This window comes from Oncorhynchus mykiss, chromosome 25 (assembly GCF_057628025.1).
Source record: "Oncorhynchus mykiss isolate SJ-2025 chromosome 25, ASM5762802v1, whole genome shotgun sequence".
In the NCBI taxonomy this organism is placed as follows: Eukaryota; Metazoa; Chordata; class Actinopteri; order Salmoniformes; family Salmonidae; genus Oncorhynchus; species Oncorhynchus mykiss.
Genome location: NC_143046.1, coordinates 81173110 through 81192073, shown reverse-complemented (window position 1 = coordinate 81192073; position 18964 = coordinate 81173110). Strand labels below are relative to the sequence as shown.

At 43.9% G+C, this 18964-nt stretch overlaps 1 protein-coding gene across 1 annotated transcript in view; it reads right to left on the bottom strand.

Annotated features, from left to right (window-relative positions):
- Positions 1–3880: 3880 nt before the first annotated feature.
- The window catches only part of LOC110505832 (metastasis-associated protein MTA1), a 74608-nt gene continuing 59524 nt past the window's right edge, over positions 3881–18964 (bottom strand). The window contains exons 15-18 of the mRNA XM_036962418.2: positions 17787–17876; positions 17398–17553; positions 9193–9341; positions 3881–4611 (exon numbers count right to left, since the gene is read on the bottom strand). Of these exons, the coding sequence (XP_036818313.1) occupies positions 9232–9341; positions 17398–17553; positions 17787–17876 (356 nt within the window). The 3' untranslated portion in view covers positions 3881–4611; positions 9193–9231. The remainder of the gene's footprint in view (positions 4612–9192; positions 9342–17397; positions 17554–17786; positions 17877–18964) is intronic.

Genomic DNA, 18964 nt, shown 5'->3' with positions numbered 1-18964 from the left:
TCATCCGCTCAGATGATTTTTCAACATGATTTAAAAAACGTAAACCTACGCAACATTAACCAATTAAAACAGTACTGTAACAATGAGGAATGTGCAGTAAGCTATAGGTCCAATACATTACCACCCCATATTGGCTATGCTTGAATTGCCCTGCCAATGCATTGTTGTTCGTGCCATAATTATTGTTTTTTTAAATCTAAATTTGATGTAGACTGTATGATCACACCGGTAATATATCAGTTATTGTATTACTTGTGAAGCACAGCTGAGTGTGCATACATTTACATAATTAGCTTTGTATTTTTATTTTACTAGGCTGATGGTGCCTGTATCTGATGGTCAGTATCAGCGAATGATTTCATGGCTTTAGAAGCTTCTGATGTACCTGTGGATACATTTCAAGGCCTACCTTCAAACTCAGTGCCTCTTTGCTTGACATCATGGGAAAATCAAAAGTAATCAGCCAAGACCTCAGAAAAAAAATTGTAGACCACAAGTCTGGTTCATCCTTGGGAGCAATTTCCAAATGCCTGAAGGTACCACGTTAATCTGTACAAACAATAGTACGGAAGTATAAACACCATGGGATCACGCAGCCGCCATACCACTCAGGAAGGAGATGCGTTCTGTCTCCTAGAGATCAAATCATCATCATTGTCACATCCTTAGAAAGCATGAGCTCTTGAGTTGGGAAAATCTTGTGCAATACACCGACACGTCTTGTATTCAAGATCCTTAATGGCCTGGCTCCCCCTCCACTCAATATTTTTGTTAAACAGAAAACCCAGACATATGGCAGCAGATCCACAAGGTCTGCCATGAGAGGTGACTGTATAGTTCCCCTAAGGAAAAGCACCTTTAGTAAATCTGCATTCTCTGTGAGAGCTTCACATGTCTGGAATACACTGCCATCAGACACATAACTGCACCACATACCACACTTTCACAAAATGCTTGAAGACATGGCTAAAGGTCAATCAGATTTGTGAACATAATCCCTAGCTGTGTGTTGCCGCTTTCCATGTTGTCTGTTGTCTGTAGCTTGTGAGGTGTGGAAACACTTTGTTGCTTTTATGAATTTTGTCTTGCTGCTTTTTATTTTATGTTGCTCTGTCTGTATGCTGCGTCTTGCTTGTCCTATGTTGCTCTGTCTGTATGCTATGTCTTGCTTGTCCTATGTTGCTATGTCTGTATGCTATGTCTTGCTTGTCCTATGTTGCTATGTCTGTATGCTATGTCTTGCTTGTCCTATGTTGCTATGTCTTGCTTGTTCTATGCTGCTATTGTCTATATTGTAATTGTTTTTAATAACCTGCCCAGGGACTGCGGTTGAAAATTAGCCGGCTGGCTAAAACCGGCACTTTTACTGAAACGTTGATTAATGTGCACTGTCCCTGTAAAAATAAAAAATTAACTCAAACTCAAACTCAAATCAAATGTATTAATATAGCCCTTCGTACATCAGCTGATATCTCAAAGTGCTGTACAGAAACCCAGCCTAAAACCCCAAACAGCAAGCAATGCAGGTGTTGAAGCACGGTGGCTAGGAAAAACTCCCTAGAAAGGCCAAAACCTTGGAAGAAACCTAGTGAGGAACCAGGCAATGAGGGGTGGCCAGTCCTCTTCTGGCTGTGCCGGGTGGAGATTATAACAGAACATGGCCAAGATGTTCAAATGTTCATAAATGACCAGCATGGTCAAATAATAGGTCTGGGACAGGTAGCACGTCCGGTGAACAGGTCAGGAATCCATAGCCGCAGGCAGAACAGTTGAAACTGGAGCAACGGCACGGACAGGTGGACTGGGGACAGCAAGGAGTCATTGTGCCAGATAGTCCTGAGGCATGGTCCTAGGGCTCAGGTCCTCAGAGAGAGAGAAAGAGAGAGCATACTTAAATTCACACAGGACACTGGATAAGACAGGATAAGTACTCCAGATATAACAAACTGACCCTAGCCCCCCGACACATAAACTACTGCAGCATAAATACTGGAGGCTGAGACAGGAGGGGTCAGGAGACACTGTGGCCCCATCCGATGATACCCCCAGATAGGGCCAAACAGGAAGGATATAACCCCACCAACTTTGCCAAAGCACAGCCCCCACACCACTAGAGGATCTTCAACCACCAACTTACCATCCTTAGACAAGGCCGAGTATAGCCCACAAAGACCTCCGCCACCGCACAACCCAAGGGTTTTTTTCACATACTTTTTGGTGTGAAAAGTGCAAATCAATCCCAGAACAGCAAAGGACCTTGTGAAATGCTGGAGGAAACAGGTACAAAATCATCTATATCCACAGTAAAACAAGTCCTATATCGACATAACCTGAAAGGCCGCTCAGCAAGGAAGAAGCCACTGCTCCAAAACCACCTTTAAAAAGCCAGACTACGGTTTGCAACTGCACATGTGGACAAAGATCATACTTTTTGGAGAAATGTCCCCTGGTCTGATGAAACAAAAATAGAACTGTTTGGCCATAATGACCATTGTTATGTTTGGAGGAAAAAGGGGGAGGCTTGCAAGCTGAAGAACACCATCTCAACCGTGAAGCACGGGGGTGGCAGCATCATGTTGTGGGGGTGCTTTGCTGCAGGAGGGACTGGTGCACTTCACAAAATAGATGGCATCATGAGGGAAGAACAATTATGTGGATATATTGAAGCAACATCTCAAAACAAGTTAAAGCTTGGTCGCAAATGGGTCTTCCAAATGGACAATGACGGCAAGCATACTTCCAAAGTTGTGGTAAAATGGCTTAAGAACAACAAAGTCAAGGTATTGGAGTGGCCATCACAATGCCCTGACCTCAATCCTATAGAACATTTCTGGGCAGAACTGAAAAAGCGTGTGCGAGCAAGGAGGCCTACAAACCTGACTCAGTTACACCAGCTCTGTCAGGAGGAATGGGCCAAAATTCACCCAACTTATTGTGGGAAGGATGTGGAAGGCTAACCGAAACGTTTGACCCAAGTTAAACAATTTAAAGACAATGCTACCAAAAACTAATTTAGTGTATGTAAACTTCTGACCCACTGAAAATGTGATGAAAGAAATAAAAGCTGAAATAAATAATTCTCTCTACTATTATCCTGACATTTCAAATTCTTAAAATAAAGTGGTGACCCTAACTGACCTAAGACAGGGAATTTTTGCAAGGATTAAATGTCAGGAATTGTGAAAAACTGAGTTTAAATGTAGTTGGCTAAGGTGTATGTAAACTTCAGATTTCAACTGTATTCCACGTTTGGCTCCTGAGTGGCGCAGCGATCTAAGGCACTGCATCTCAGTGCTAGAGGCTTCACTACAGACCCTGGTTCAATTCCAGGCTGTATCACAACCGGACGTGATTGGGAGTCCCATAGGGCGGCACACAATTGGCCCAGCGTCATCCGGGTTATGGTTTGGCCGGGGTAGGTCGTCATTGTAAATAACAAATTATTCTTAAACTTGCCTAGTTAAATAAAGGTTTAAAAAAAAGTCAACTTGGACTCGGCCTTAGCATTGATTTGACTTCACCAGGTAAAAACAAGCTCTTATGGAATTGACCCATACCCTGAACCTGACATACAGCCTGGTCTCTAAAACATCTGTCATCAACAGAACCTGCGTGACCTGGAAGTGGTTTAGGAGAGAGGGGGCAGGGTAAAATCTCTAGCTGTCGTATTTCTGTTAACACAAGCATTGACATCACCACCACTAATAGCACCTCATATAGGGATGCGTCCCAAATGTCATCATATTCCATATATAGTACACTACTTTTGACCAGAGCCATGGTCAAAACGAGTGCACTATATAGGGTTTAGGGTGCCATTTGGGACACTATATAGCAGTTCCAGAACCAGAACAGTAATCCCACACAAGGCAAAAAAAATCTATTATCATTTTAATTACATCATTGAAGCATAGATGCATTACTTGTGAAAAAGGTAGAAAAAACAGCATGTTTCAGTTTTTCTCAATAAGTTAAACCTCTCTGGTCAAATAGGGTCGGGCCTGCTCACAAAACAGAATCAGAATTCTCTTGAAGATTTCAAAATAATAATAAAAATAACCAAGGAAGTATACTTATGTCATTGAAATTAATGTTCATCTCCTTGCCATATGTTTAATAAACCTGTTAAAAAAAGATGCAAGTGGCTTATATTACAATACAGACAGTCCTTCTTTCACCCTTTTCCACAGGGGTTTTCCACGCAACAACGAAAGCAGTTTTCATGAAACTAAGTTTAATCTTTTTTTTTATTTTTATTATCAACAATTAAACTTAAGCTTCGGGTTATAGTTGGTAAAAAAAAATAAACAAAAATAAACAAAATAATAACGATAATAATAATTACAGTAATGACAGTAATAACAAGAAAGGTTAAGTAATAAACACAGTCCTGTACAGTCAGGCAGTCTTCTGATAGGCCACAGTCTTAGTTCTATTCCTTCCATTCCAAAAGACGATTGGTTGGTTGGTCTTTGACAGTTTGCAGGCTCATGCTGATTGTGTGAGATGGAGGCCAATCATTGATGGTGCTGCGGCCTCCAGCCCTGCTCCACTCAAATCCCCCCCAACTCCATCTTTGGATGTGGAAAAATGCCTTCCCATTTCATTTACCTGGGGTAAGAAAACACAAGAAGAGGGTTGAGACTTAATAATCCACTATATGATTGTAGTGCACAATACTGTATTATTTAACACACTGTTAATTGAATACTTTTGGAATATCTAGTATTTTATAAGCCCATATGGACAAATGCATCTTAATATATAATATATTATACAACGGGTGGTTCTAATCCTGAATGATGGTTAAAACCGCATTCCAGCCGGTGTCTATTCCACAAGTTACCACCGGCTAAATCTATGACGTTAAAATGCCTATTTACCCTGTTCCATCTGACTGCGCAATCCACTGTCTCATCAGCCCAGCCAGGCAATTTATAAACTTGATCTCCACTATAACCCTAGACATTATCTCTAATTTATTTTAGACTAACATGTAGTTTTCAACAGCAGAGATTTGTATAAACCTTGCTGTCTGTCTTTCTGACATTTGCAACATTGTTTCAATTTTCAAATTTGTTCTCCAGTTGCCCCATAGTAATGAACGTGTCGGGACGAGACACACAGGGAGGCAGCATTTCTCAGCCAGTCTAAATGAATCAGCAAGCATAATTTTTATGGATATAAACAAAGAAATGTCAATTGAAAAAAGGTTAAAAAAAAACAAGGTGCAGCTAGTTTGCAGTCTTTCTAGCTTCAGTTTGAAGTGTTTGTGTTAGCTGTGTTGTTGGATAGCTCCTCTGAACAACAGCGTCCTAATGAGAGAGCACATTTTCTATGCCAGGCGAAATCGCACCTCATTAGGTCATTATTATGGATGTATCCAAATAAATGTCACTAGAAAACCGCTTAAACAAATTAAAATGTATTTATTTTATTTTTTATTTCACATTTATTTAACCAGGTAGGCCAGTTGAGAACAAGTTCTCATTTACAACTGTGACCTGGCCAAGATAAAGCATAGCAGTGCGACAAAAACAACAACATAGAGTTAAACATAAAAAAAAACGTACAGTCAATAACACAAAAGAAAAGAAAAGAAAAATAGAAACATCTATGTACAGTGTGTGCAAATGTAGAAGAGTAGGGAGGTAGGCAATAAATAGGCCATAGAGGTCGAAAATAATTACAATTTAGCATTAATACTGGAGTGGTATGTGTGCATATGGGGGTGAGGTAGTCGGGTGTGCTATTTACAGATTGGCTGTGTACAGGTACAGTGATCAGTAAGCTGCTCTGACAGCTGATGCTTAAAGTTAGAGAGGGAGATATAAGACTCCAGCTTCAGAGATTTTTGCAATGTGTTCCAGTCATTGGCAACAGAACTGGAAGGAAAGGCGGCCAAAGTAAGTGTTGGCTTTGGGGATGACCAGTGCAATATACCTGCTGGAGCGTGTGCTACGGGTGGGTGTTGCTATGGTGACCAGTGAGCTGAGATAAGGCGGAGCTTTACCTAGCAAATCATATAGATGACCTGGAGCCAGTGGGTTTGGTGACGGATATGTAGTGAGGGCCAGCCAACGAGAGCATAAAGGTCGCAGTGGTGGGTAGTATATGGGGCTTGGTGATAAAACGGATGGCCCTGTGGTAGGCTACATCCAGTTTGCTGAGTAGAGTTTTGGGGGCTATTTTGTAAATGACGTCGCCAAAGTCAAGGATCGGTAGGATAGTCAGTTTTACGAGGGTATGTTTGGCGGCATGAGTGAAGGAGGCTTTGTTGCGAAATAGGAAGCCAATTCTAGATTTAATTTTGGATTGGACATGCTTAATGTGAGTCTGGAAGAAGAGTTTACAGTCTAACCAGACACCTAGGTATTTGTAGTGCAGCTGCAAATGCAGCTACTTTGCTGTTATTCTGGCTGAACTTTTTGACGTGACTGTAAGTTAGCCGTAGTTGGCTAGCTAGCAAACAAGGGATAAGAATGTAGCCAGTATGGCAATGGAAACATTTAGAACAAACAGGGTCGCGTCCATAGATACAGAAAACAAAAAGACTGAACGACTGGGTCGCGTCTCTGGCAACCGAACCGATTGATCGAACGACCAGCCGGCTTGGGTATCGACCCTAGATATCGGGACTGTATCTTGTGGAAGGATAAAATAGTATGAATAAATTCATTTAAAAAAATAAAAATATGTCAATCATTATTTCAATATGTTGGTAACCCGTTGTATAAAGTGATAATGCCCTCGTCTCGGGCCTAACAACACCCATAACGATATATGCTCTGATATTATAACTTCATTACACCACAGATCGTCATCCTGTCAACGGGACAGTTGTAAATCATGCAGCGCGTTGTGTCAAGATCTCAGATTTTAGAGAAACAACAAATTATCGTCTGAAAGATTATATATATGTTAATATAACTGCACTGTCCAATTTACAGTAGCTATTACTGAGAAAAAAATGCCACGCTATTGTTTGAGGAGAGCTCCTAACAACAAAACCATTTTTTCACCGCGATAGGTTTGATAAATTCACCTCTGAGGGTGAAATGTGTACTTACATTCTGAAATCTTGCTCTGATTTATCATCCAAAGGGTCCCAGAGATAACATAAAGTGTCGTTTTGTTAGATAAAATCATTTTTCATATCCTAAAAAGGTCCATATAGTACGCATGATTGATTTTGTATTTCCACTCGTTCAATTTGCAAAGAAAGGAATCTGTGAAAATCTCACTCTAAACGTTGTTTGAATGAGTCAAATCACGTTCGTTATCTATTCCTCAGAGATCCTAGAAGGTAACAAGACTTCACTATTTCATTAGGGGTGTAGTATATCCTATAGGACACCATATTTGGTCAGAGAGCGACGGAATATGGAATATGAATGTGAATGTCTTCTTTACGATTTGCCCAAATGTACCTGGGGACTTCACACTAAAAGTCTTGAGGATCAGTCCAAGTTATCCATCTGAAACGTTGCACATACTGTCATCTTGTGGACACTATTAGAATTACATTGAGTGATGTCTCAGACTCCAGTATTTATGCTGCAGTAGTTTATGTGTCGGGGGGCTAGGGTCAGTTTGTTATATTTGGAGTACTTCTCCTGTCCTATTCGGTGTCCTGTGTGAATTTAAGTATGCTCTCTTTAATTCTCTTTTTCTTTCTCTCTCTCGGAGGACCTGAGCCCTAGGACCATGCCTCAGGTCTACCTGACATGATGACTCCTTGCTGTCCCCAGTCCACCTGGCCGTGCTGCTGCTCCAGTTTCAACTGTTCTGGCTTATTATTATTGGACCATGCTGGTCATTTATGAACATTTGAACATCTTGGCCATGTTCTGTTATAATCTCCACCCGGCACAGCCAGAAGAGGACTGGCCACCCCACATAGCCTGGTTCCTCTCTAGGTTTCTTCCTAGGTTTTGGCCTTTCTAGGGAGTTTTTCCTAGCCACCGTGCTTCTACACCTGCATTGCTTTTGGGGTTTTAGGCTGGGTTTCTGTACAGCACTTTGAGATATCAGCTGATGTACGAAGGGCTATATAAATAAATTGTATTTTATTTGGCTATAACAGTGGCCTTTCTCTTGCATTTCAAAGATGGTGGTAAAAAAACACTGGTTGGTTTTTTCTTTGTATTTTCTTCTATCAGATCTATTGTGTTATATTCTCCTACATTCAATTCACATATACACAAACTTCAAAGTGTTTCCTTTCAAATGGTACCAAGAATATGCATATCCTTGCTTCAGGGCCTGAGTTAGAGGCAAGTTAGATTTGGGTATGTCATTTCGGAGAAAATTGAAAAAAATGGGGCTATCCCTAAGATTTATTGAAAACAGGATGCATGTTTTGGAATATTTTTATTGTGTACAGGCTTCCTTCTTTTCACTCTGTCATTTAGGTTCATATTTTTTTTTTAACCTTTTTTGACTAGGCAAGTCAGTTAAGAACATATTCTTATTTACAATGACAGCCTAGGAACAGTGGGTTAACTGCCTTGTTCAGGGGCAGAACAACAGATTTTTACCTTGTCAGCTCAGGGATTCGATCTTGCAACCTTCCGTTTACTAGTCCAACGCTCTAACCACTAGGCTATTGTGGAGTAACTACAATGTTGATCCATCCTGTTTTCTCCTATCACAGCAATTAAACTCTGTAACCGTTTTAAAATCACTATTGGCCTCATGTTGAAATCCCTGAGCGGTTTCCTTCTTCTCCGGCAACTGAGTCAGGAAGGACGCCTGTATCTTTGTAGTAACTGTATTGAACATGTAGAACAAACAACTGGGTCGCATCCATAAATATCGAACCAATCAAACTAACATCTCTAGCAACCAAAAGACGAGAAAGTATGAGTTATCTTGTAAAAAAATATATATATATAAAAAATTCACTACTGGTAAATGTGTGCTTTAGTATTGTTTTCTTTGGCAACTGTGGTATAAGTGGGATAAACACCTCAGTTCTGTACATTACCTTGGAACAATTAACTCTGCAAAGGGATGAAGCCCTGTTCATTATTTCCAAGGTAATGTACAGAACGTCGCCGTTTATGCCTTACATAATATACCATATAGCAGACGGTTTTATCCAAAGCGACTTAGTCATGTGTGAGTGTCCATTTTACATCAAATCAATCAGCAATCAATCAATTCGTCCTTGAATGAGAGGTTTCCTACCTTATATGAAGGTTGTAGTGAGATGCCTGCTGTGGCCAGTCAGTCCAGTTCATGTACCTCGTCCTGCTGCATGGGGGCAGAAGCGGTCCTGCCTGGCTCAGCTGTTCTCTTGGCCATGATGTCCCACTGTGGGGCTTTGGGCTTTGTTCCTAGCAGAAGACAGAGGGATATTAATTCACACACAAACACATGCATGGCAAATGCCGCATTCATCACTTTGTGACTTATGCTGATGGAGCAGCAGCAATAAAATATGACCTCTCCTGCCCCCTGGTGGTCTATGTAGAACTGCATGTTCATGTCTGCCATGTCTCTGCCCTGCACTGCAGGAGAGCCAGTGACATACCTCTTGTCCCAAACCCCAACCCCGAGGACAGAAAGACATTGCTACAGACAGACAATTACAGACTCAGACTAAACAATACTCTAATCCAACTGCTCTGTTCATACAACATATCAATGAGATTGACCCGAAATTTGCAGTAGCCTATACATGTTATTCATGTAGTAGTGCAGTCTGTGATGTGTAGCACATTTCTTTAAGCTCAGAGGATGTTTCCAAAACCAAGGAGAGAAAGACATGGAGTGCCGGTCAGACAGCACATATCCATGGAGACTTGGCTCACGTCCAAACTCCAAACCCAGAGAAGATGTCTGTAGCTACTAGCTAGTCTGCACTGCAGAACTAAAACAACCACTCAGTGTAGGTAGCCTATTGACTTATCTCCCCCTCCACATTTCACTCTCTCTGCAGGACATATTAACACACATTTTTTATTATTTTTTATATGTGCTCTTCCTTTCTGAACAAGGCATGGACATAACATGGACATAACTCCAAACCCACTCCCTAATGAGTGTGGTCTGGTCCAGGAGAGGAGGGTTGTTACCGGTGAGGTCCCACCGGACCAAACTACCCCTCTAGTCTCAGATAGTTCCTGGCTACCTTCTGTTACCATGACAACACCCACCATATAGCCTGGAGCTATATAAACCACAGGGAGAGAAACCAGCATTCACTACAACCTACTGAGATGGATATACAGAGACAAAGAGAGAGACAGAGAGAGAGAGGATATATGGAGATGAGAGAGCGAGATGGGGAGAAAGAGCGAGAGATATAGAGGGAGAGCGTGAGAGAGAGGGAGATGGAGGGAGAGAGATGGAGAGAGGGAGAGAGATGGATAGAGGGGGAGAGATGGATAGAGGGGGAGAGATGGATAGAGGGGGAGAGATGGAGATGGAGGGGGTGATGGAGATGGAGGGGGTGATGGAGATGGAGGGGGTGATGGAGAGACAGAGATGGAGGGAGAGAGAGATGGGGGATGGGAGAGAGAGAGGAGAGAGCAGGGAGGGGGGAAAATAAACTGGTGAGGAAGAAGGTTGGGTAAGGAGAGTAAGAGAAAGAGAGTGAAAGGTGAAGAGTTGGTGAGAGAAAAAGTAGACATCCGTAACCACAATTACAGTAGTACAGTATATTGAGACTGAAAGGGAAACTGAAAGGGAGTGGAGGGGTGGAGAAAGGGTGGTGGAGGAGGGGTGGAGAAAGGTTGAGGTGGGGGAGGGGCGGAGAAAGGTAGAGGTGGAGGGGTGGAGAAAGGTAGAGGTGGAGGGGTGGAGAAAGGTAGAGGTGGAGGGGTGGAGAAAGGGTGGTGGAGGGGTGGAGAAAGGTAGAGGTGGAGGGGTGGAGAAAGGGTGGTGGAGGGGTGGAGAAAGGTAGAGGTGGAGGGGTGGAGAAAGGTAGAGGTGGGGGAGAAAGGTTGAGGTGGGGGAGGGGCGGAGAAAGGTAGAGGTGGGGGAGGGGCGGAGAAAGGTAGAGGTGGAGGGGTGGAGGGGCGGAGAAAGGTAGAGGTGGAGGGGTGGAGAAAGGTAGAGGTGGAGGGGTGGAGAAAGGTAGAGGTGGAGGGGTGGAGAAGGGTAGAGGTGGGGGAGGGGTGGAGAAAGGTGGAGGAGGGGTGGAGAAAGGTAGAGGTGGGGGAGGGGTAGAGAAAGGTAGAGGTGGGGGAGGGGTGGAGAAAGGTAGAGGTGGGGGAGGGGTGGAGAAAGGTAGAGGTGGGGGAGGGGTGGAGAAAGGTGGATGTGGGGGAGGGGTGGAGAAAGGTAGAGGTGGGGGAGGGGTGGAGAAAGGTAGAGGTGGGGGAGGGGTAGAGAAAGGTAGAGGTGGGGGAGGGGTGGAGAAAGGTAGAGGTGGGGGAGGGGTGGAGAAAGGTGGATGTGGGGGAGGGGTGGAGAAAGGTGGATGTGGGGGAGGGGTGGAGAAAGGTGGATGTGGGGGAGGGGTGGAGAAAGGTGGATGTGGGGGTGGGGTGGAGAAAGGTGGATGTGGGGGAGAAAGGTGGATGTGGGGGAGGGGTGGAGAAAGGTGGATGCGGGGGAGGGGTGGAGAAAGGTGGATGCGGGGGAGGGGCGGAGAAAGGTAGAGGTGGGGGAGGAGCGGAGAAAGGGTGGTGGAGGGGTGGAGAAAGGGTGGTGGAGAAAGGTAGAGGTGGAGGGGTGGAGAAAGGTAGAGGTGGAGGGGTGGAGAAAGGGTGGTGGAGAAAGGTAAAGGTGGGGGAGGGGTGGAGAAAGGTGGAGGGGTGGAGAAAGGGTGGTGGAGAAAGGTGGATGTGGGGGAGGGGTGGAGAAAGGTGGATGTGGGGAGGGGTGGAGAAAGGTGGATGTGGGGGAGGGGTGGAGAAAGGTGGATGTGGGGGAGGGGTGGAGAAAGGTGGATGCGGGGGAGGGGTGGAGAAAGGTGGATGCGGGGGAGGGGCGGAGAAAGGTAGAGGTGGGGGAGGAGCGGAGAAAGGGTGGTGGAGGGGTGGAGAAAGGGTGGTGGAGAAAGGTAGAGGTGGAGGGGTGGAGAAAGGTAGAGGTGGAGGGGTGGAGAAAGGGTGGTGGAGAAAGGTAAAGGTGGGGGAGGGGTGGAGAAAGTTAGAGGTGGTGGAGAAAGGTTGAGGTGGAGGGTGGAGAAAGGTAGTGGAGAAAGGTTGAGGTGGAGGGGTGGAGAAAGGTGGAGGGGTGGAGAAAGGGTGGTGGAGAAAGGTGGATGTGGGGGAGGGGTGGAGAAAGGTGGATGTGGGGGAGGGGTGGAGAAAGGTGGATGTGGGGGAGGGGTGGAGAAAGGTGGATGTGGGGGAGGGGTGGAGAAAGGTAGAGGTGGGGGAGGGGTGGAGAAAGGTGGATGTGGGGGAGGGGTGGAGAAAGGTGGATGTGGGGGAGGGGTGGAGAAAGGTAGAGGTGGGGGAGGGGTGGAGAAAGGTAGAGGTGGGGGAGGGGTGGAGAAAGGTGGATGTGGGGGAGGGGTGGAGAAAGGTAGAGGTGGGGGAGGGGTGGAGAAAGGTTGAGGTGGTGGAGGGGTAGAGAAAGGTTGAGGTGGAGAAAGGAGGGGGGTGGAGATAAGGGGGTTGGATGGGTGGGAAAAGAGAGGCAGCAAAAAAGTAGAGGGAGACAAATACAAAAGATACAAGATGTTGGGGAGCAGATTAAAACCACAGGAGGGTTAGGGTTAGCCAAGAACTAGGGCTGTGGCGGTCACAACATTTTGTCAGCCAGTGATTGTCAAGCAAATAACTGTTGGTCTCACGGTAATTGACAGTTCATTAGCATAAACACATTTACCATCTCCTGGTTTCCACACACAGCCTACAAGTCATTTAAAAAAGTCTTAATAAATCCATGTAATATAGCCTACACCTTCACAATGAATCCATTATTTATTTTAGACAGGTCTAAAGAAACATGATATGAAGAAAATGTAGTCTATTTCAGAAGAACAGAATAGCATACTCTGAGTTGTCCTTATGTTAGGTCCTGATGTGGCAATGTCAAATGGCTGTGGGATACACTAGTTCATTTAGCAGTTTACTGACACCGGCCATATTCAACGGGTGTTGTACACACGTCACGTAACGTTAGCTAACGAGCCAGCCAACCAACGTTAGCCATGGTATTTTTTATATTATTTCAGTGTATGAAGAATTCAATTGAACAAAGCTGAATAAATGTAACTATTTTCTACAAACGATCTGAGGGAGTGCGCACATGCGGCTATTCTGTGTTGAGCGGTTAACAAAGAAATAAGTACTAGAGGTTGACCGATTATGATTTTTCAACACCGATACCGATTATTGGAGGACCAAAAAAAAACCGATACCGATTAATCTGACAATTTTTTTTTATGTATTTGTAATAATGACAATTACAACAATACTGAATGAACACTTATTTTAACTTAATATAATACATCAATAAAATCAATTTCGCCTCAAATAAATAATGAAACATGTTCAATTTGGTTTAAATAATGCAAAAACAAAGTGTTGGAGAAGAAAGTAAAAGTGCAATATGTGCCATGTAAGAAAGCTAACGTTTAAGTTCCTTGCTCAGAACATATGAAAGCTGGTGGTTCCTTTTAACGAGTCTTCAATATTCCCAGGTAAGAAGTTTTAGGTTGTAGTTATTATCGTAATTATAGGACTATTTCTCACTATACGATTTGTATTTCATATACCTTTGGCACTTTAATATTGCCAGTGTAACAGTATAGCTTTCGTCCCTCTCCTCGCTCCTACCTGGGCTCGAACCAGGAACACAACGACAACAGCCACGCTCGAAGCAGCGTTACCCATGCAGAGCAAGGGGAACAACAACTCCAAGTCTCAGAGCGAGTGACGTTCAAAACGCTATTAGCGCGCACCCCGCTAACTAGCTAGTCATTTCACATTGGTTACACCAGCCTAATCTCGGGAGTTGATAGGCTTGAAGTCATAAACAGCGCAATGCTTGAAGCATGAAAGTGCTGTTTGAATGAATGCTTACGAGCCTGCTGGAGCCTACCATCGCTCAGTCAGACTGCTCTATCAAATCATAGACTTAATTCTAACATAATAACACAGAAATACGAGCCTTAGGTCATTAACCCACCGTTCCTAGGCCGCCATTGAAAATAAGAATGTGTTCTTAACTGACTTGCCTAGTTAAATAAAGGTGTAAAAATATAAATAATATATATTTTTTTAAAATCGGCCAAATCGGTGTTCAAAAATACAGAATTCCGATTGTTATGAAAACTTGAAACCGGCCCTAATTAATCGTCCATTCCGATTAATCGGTCGACCTCTAATAAGTACTCCTATATGCTTAATTTAGAGTTATTAATGTAACTTTAATTGTTCTACAAACGTTGAGCTATATGTATATATATATATATATATATATATGTAACAAAAATGTGAAATTGTGATTTTTACATTATATAAAAGTAGAGACTCAGAGCTACAAAATGGTATATAATACACTGTATTTGAAGAACAATGGGAAAGTAATTCTGATTTGAAAGTTGATCAACTTGTAAACTCACTTTTGAGAAAATCGCCTTTGAATGTTCTGCTAAAGAGCCATCTACACCCATTCAGCATCGTTCACACCCTCACCCTAACCTTTAGCCCCACCCATTTTGTTTCGCTCTCTAAGTGCACACTTGACGCTCTGGCCGATGATTTGTTTACCTCTGGATAATATGAAAACAGCCTAACCAGCTCTGCTGTCAACAATTTCATTACGCTTTTTTGCAGAAGTTGACACCGGCCATATTCAACGGGTGTTGTACACACGTCACTTAACGTTAGCTACCGAGCCAGCCAACCAACGTTAGCTAGTCAGACAACAATGAACAGTGCCAACAATGCCACAGTGCTGGGATCTAACCAACCATGTGCAATGTTAGCTAGCTAACATTAGGCTCTAACTAGAACAGCAAATGGCTCTGGGAAACGAATAATAACATCAGCTCGGGAGCCAGCCAGCTAATGTTAGCTTGAAACAACTTTCTGTCAAAATTACAAAACGTGTAATATCTGAAAAGGTAACGTTAGCTAGCTAACGCTAGACTATCTTACCTGTATACATCATTGTGCATGGACGGGTCTCCCTGTCAGGAATACCATGCCACGGTTGCCCTTAGTTTGAAGATGAAATCCGGAGACAGGTGTTTTCTCCATCTCTTTAGCTATCATACTCTAATTCCACTGATTTCAAAACTTGATCCTCCAGAAAGTGGACAGCCACACTTATGCAGCACCACCACACAATACATTTAACATAAAGCTGCATTCGACAGGATTACCAACACAGACTGACGAGCTTCTATGGCAGACCAATCTGAACTCCGCTTTCGGGATGTCCAGCCCACTCATTATTTCAGCCAATCATAGCTAGTGGGAAGGTTGCTGACTTTTTCTGTGGCTTAATCAACAAGGCTCGTAATTTAACAATTGTATTCATATTTACAGATGGCATACCAGTTTGTTATCAAGGCACATGTTCAAGAAGGCATTTCTGCAACAACAAAAAAATGCATTTTGATAAAAAAATATTTTTCACATTCAAACGGCTCTCCTGTTAAGTCGTGACTTGCGACAAATGCCTAGTTTCCTGAATCGGGTCACATATGTTTTGATTTTTAATACATTGTAAGACTGCATGATGAGACTAATGATGATTAGTTGCTTGAAAGGCACGAGCTCTGCTTTGTTTTTTTGCGCAGGCTGTACACACTTCATCAGTCTCTCATTCATAATTTGACAAGCACTTGATAATGCCTTGAATTTCCCGGCGGCATCCCCTTTGTGGCAGTAATGCACCCTAAAAATCCATGCCTTTTGCGGACCGGGGGGCAGCGGTGTGCCCTTCTCCCTGAGTGTGATGCGCAATCCGAAGCGTCTCTCATGGCTCTCCGTCACGTGATCAGGTCTTTCACACAGGCTACAAGACAGACACATCGGGGACGCAACTGTGCATGTCCTTATCCAATTCCGAGGTGCATATTGAAGATAGTGGATGAGCTGTCCACATTTACTTTTCGTCAGCCAACAAGATGAGTAGGCCTAACGAACAGCAAAATAACTAGCCTATGTCAATCTACTATCACCATAGTACAGAATTTGACCTATGCTATGCGAGAAATAACACAATTTAATAAAGCCTCTTAAATATTAATTGAAATAAATATTCCAAACAGTCTGGGACAGTTGTGGGATGCGATAGATCTCAAATTACTACAACCACTAGCATCAACAAAATCTTTTTTACGCAATGTGGCTGACGCAAACAGATCAGAACCTTTAGCTTAAAATGTTGATAAACTATTAGGCTATTTCTTCACATTATAAGCGCAGCAATGCACACATGTACAAATGTTCCATTAGCCCGAAAACACCATTATCAAAAGTGACCGCACTTGCAATTATCCATGTAATTCTTTATTATTAAGGTGCATTTTATGGTGAAAATGATCTTCCCCAAACTTGAAACTCTCACGCTGCATACAGTCTGCCAGTTAGGCTCTACACCCCTTGTAAAGAGTATTAATGTGCTTCATTTTAAGAAGTTATTTGGCCACTTTAGTTGGGATACAAACCTTATTAAAACATATAGGCCTATGGGTTACGCTACATGAGGTGTGAGACTCTGATTAGAAAAAGTCACACAAAAAAAGGTATTGTTTCTTATGCTGGGCATCATTCACAAGTGATAGGGTAATATTGTCACCCATCACACTAGACTTGATTTAATCTTGTCTTTACATGTACTATTTGTTATGATTTAGAATTGACCATAATCACGTACCTGTATCGAAACAGGGACAGCTGGAAAAATACATGTAATCTATGAACATAAATAGCCAATGGAGGAGGTTTTTCCCTGTGGTTTATTTTCATGCCAGCCAGGTAGACTATACTCCTGTTGTAAAGAGAAGCAATGTGCTAACACACAGGAAAGTTGAGAAATAAATATAGTAGGCCTAACCTATAGAAAGCTGATAGGATCCTCCTCTTTTTAATAGAGGCCATCACTCTGTTTTCTGCCACAATTGTATAGCCTATAGAAATGTGGCGCAACATGAGCTCTCATGAAGTGTGTGATTAGATTTTCGAAAATTTTTCCATTGATGTCAGAATGATTAGAGGGACAATAGAGTGCTGAGTACCAGACAGTTATCAAGTTTGGTAGGCTACTAATGACCAGCAGCAGCATAAGAGCTTGGAGAAGCCTAATTACCGTGATTAAACGGTCATGTGGAATTTGACTGCCTTCATGACTCGTGACCGCCGGTGTGGCGGTAATATGGTCATCGCAACAGCCTTAGCATGACCACACTGTCTTCCATCTACGTCATCCTCCTCCAGCCCCTGTCTACCTCTGACCCTCTCCTCGGTCTCTCACCGTCCATGCCGTTGTGCTGCTCGTAGGTGCGTTTTCCCAGGATGGTGGGTGATCCGTTGTTGAGGATGTTAGGCGTCGACTTGATGGGTGTCAGGCTGCCCGTGGTTACGGTCTGGCCGCGCGGGAGGTCAGGTTTGGGTGGGCACGGGTGGGCCTCTGGCCATGGAGAGAGGGAGGGGAGAGAGAGAGAGAGAGCGAGAGAGAGGAAGGGAGAGAGGGAGGGAGAGAGAGAGATGTTTGAGTTTAATCAGCAAAGTTATGAATTTCAAATCAACACTGGCTAAAACAGACTATTAATTTAATAGTAATTTAATATAATTTAATATATGCCATTTAGCAGACTGAAAATTAGAGACTTCTCTATAGATGGGTGAGAATGAGATTCCCACCAAGATATCGGACCACTGACTCCAGAGGCTTCCTGTCAACCGGCTTCAGCGGCAATGGCTTTTTGGGCTCGTCTGGCAATCGCAGTGCACCTGGAAAACACCACAGCACAGGGTTAGTATGTGTAGCTGTTACATAAGACCTTTAAAAAAATAAAAATACAACAGAAAAGGAAAATGGCATTTCTTATTGGACAATTACAATCTCTCCCTGTTTTACTCAGTCTCCTTTGTGTGGTGCTTTAATGAACAGGACCCAGGTCTACTCAGTACTCTCAATAGGCCTTGATTTGACCTGTGTTGAGGGGGAGGTCTTGATTTGACCTGTGTTGAGGGGGAGGTAGGAGTGGAGAGGGAAGGTAAAGGTGGATTTTTTTTGTGGAGGATAGGAGTGGAGGAGCGGAGGATAGGAGTGGAGGAGCGGAGGATAGGAGTGGAGGATAGGAGTGGAGGAGCGGAGGAGCGGAGGATAGGAGTGGAGAAGCGGAGGATAGGAGTGGAGGATAGGAGTGGAGGATAGGGGTGGAGGTTAGGGGTGGAAGAGAGGAGGATAGGAGTGGAGGATAGGGGTGGAGGAGCGGAGGATAGGAGGATAGGAGTGGAGGATAGGAGTGGAGTAGCGGAGGATAGGAGTGGAGGATAGGAGTGGAGGATAGGGGTGGAGGTTAGGGGTGGAAAAGAGGAGGATAGGAGTGGAGGATAGGGGTGGAGGAGCGGAGGATAGGAGTGGAGGATAGGAGTGGAGGATAGGATAGGAGTGGAGGATAGGAGTGGAGGATAGAAGTGGAGGATAGGAGTGGAGGATAGGAGTGGAGGATAGGAGTGGAGGATAGAAGTGGAGGATATAAGTGGAGGATAGGAGCGGAGGATAGGAGCGGAGGATAGGAGCAGAGGATAGGAGCGGAGGATAGGAGCGGAGGATAGGAGCGGAGGATAGGAGCGGAGGATAGGAGCGGAGGATAGGAGCGGAGGATAGGGGTGGAGGATAGGGGTGGAGGAGCGGAGGATAGGAGTGGAGAAGCGGAGGATAGGAGTGGAGGATAGGAGTGGAGGATGGGGTGGAGGTTAGGGGTGGAAGAGAGGAGGATAGGAGTGGAGGATAGGGGTGGAGGAGCGGAGGATAGGAGTGGAGGATAGGAGTGGAGGAGCGGAGGATAGGAGGATAAGAGTGGAGGATAGGA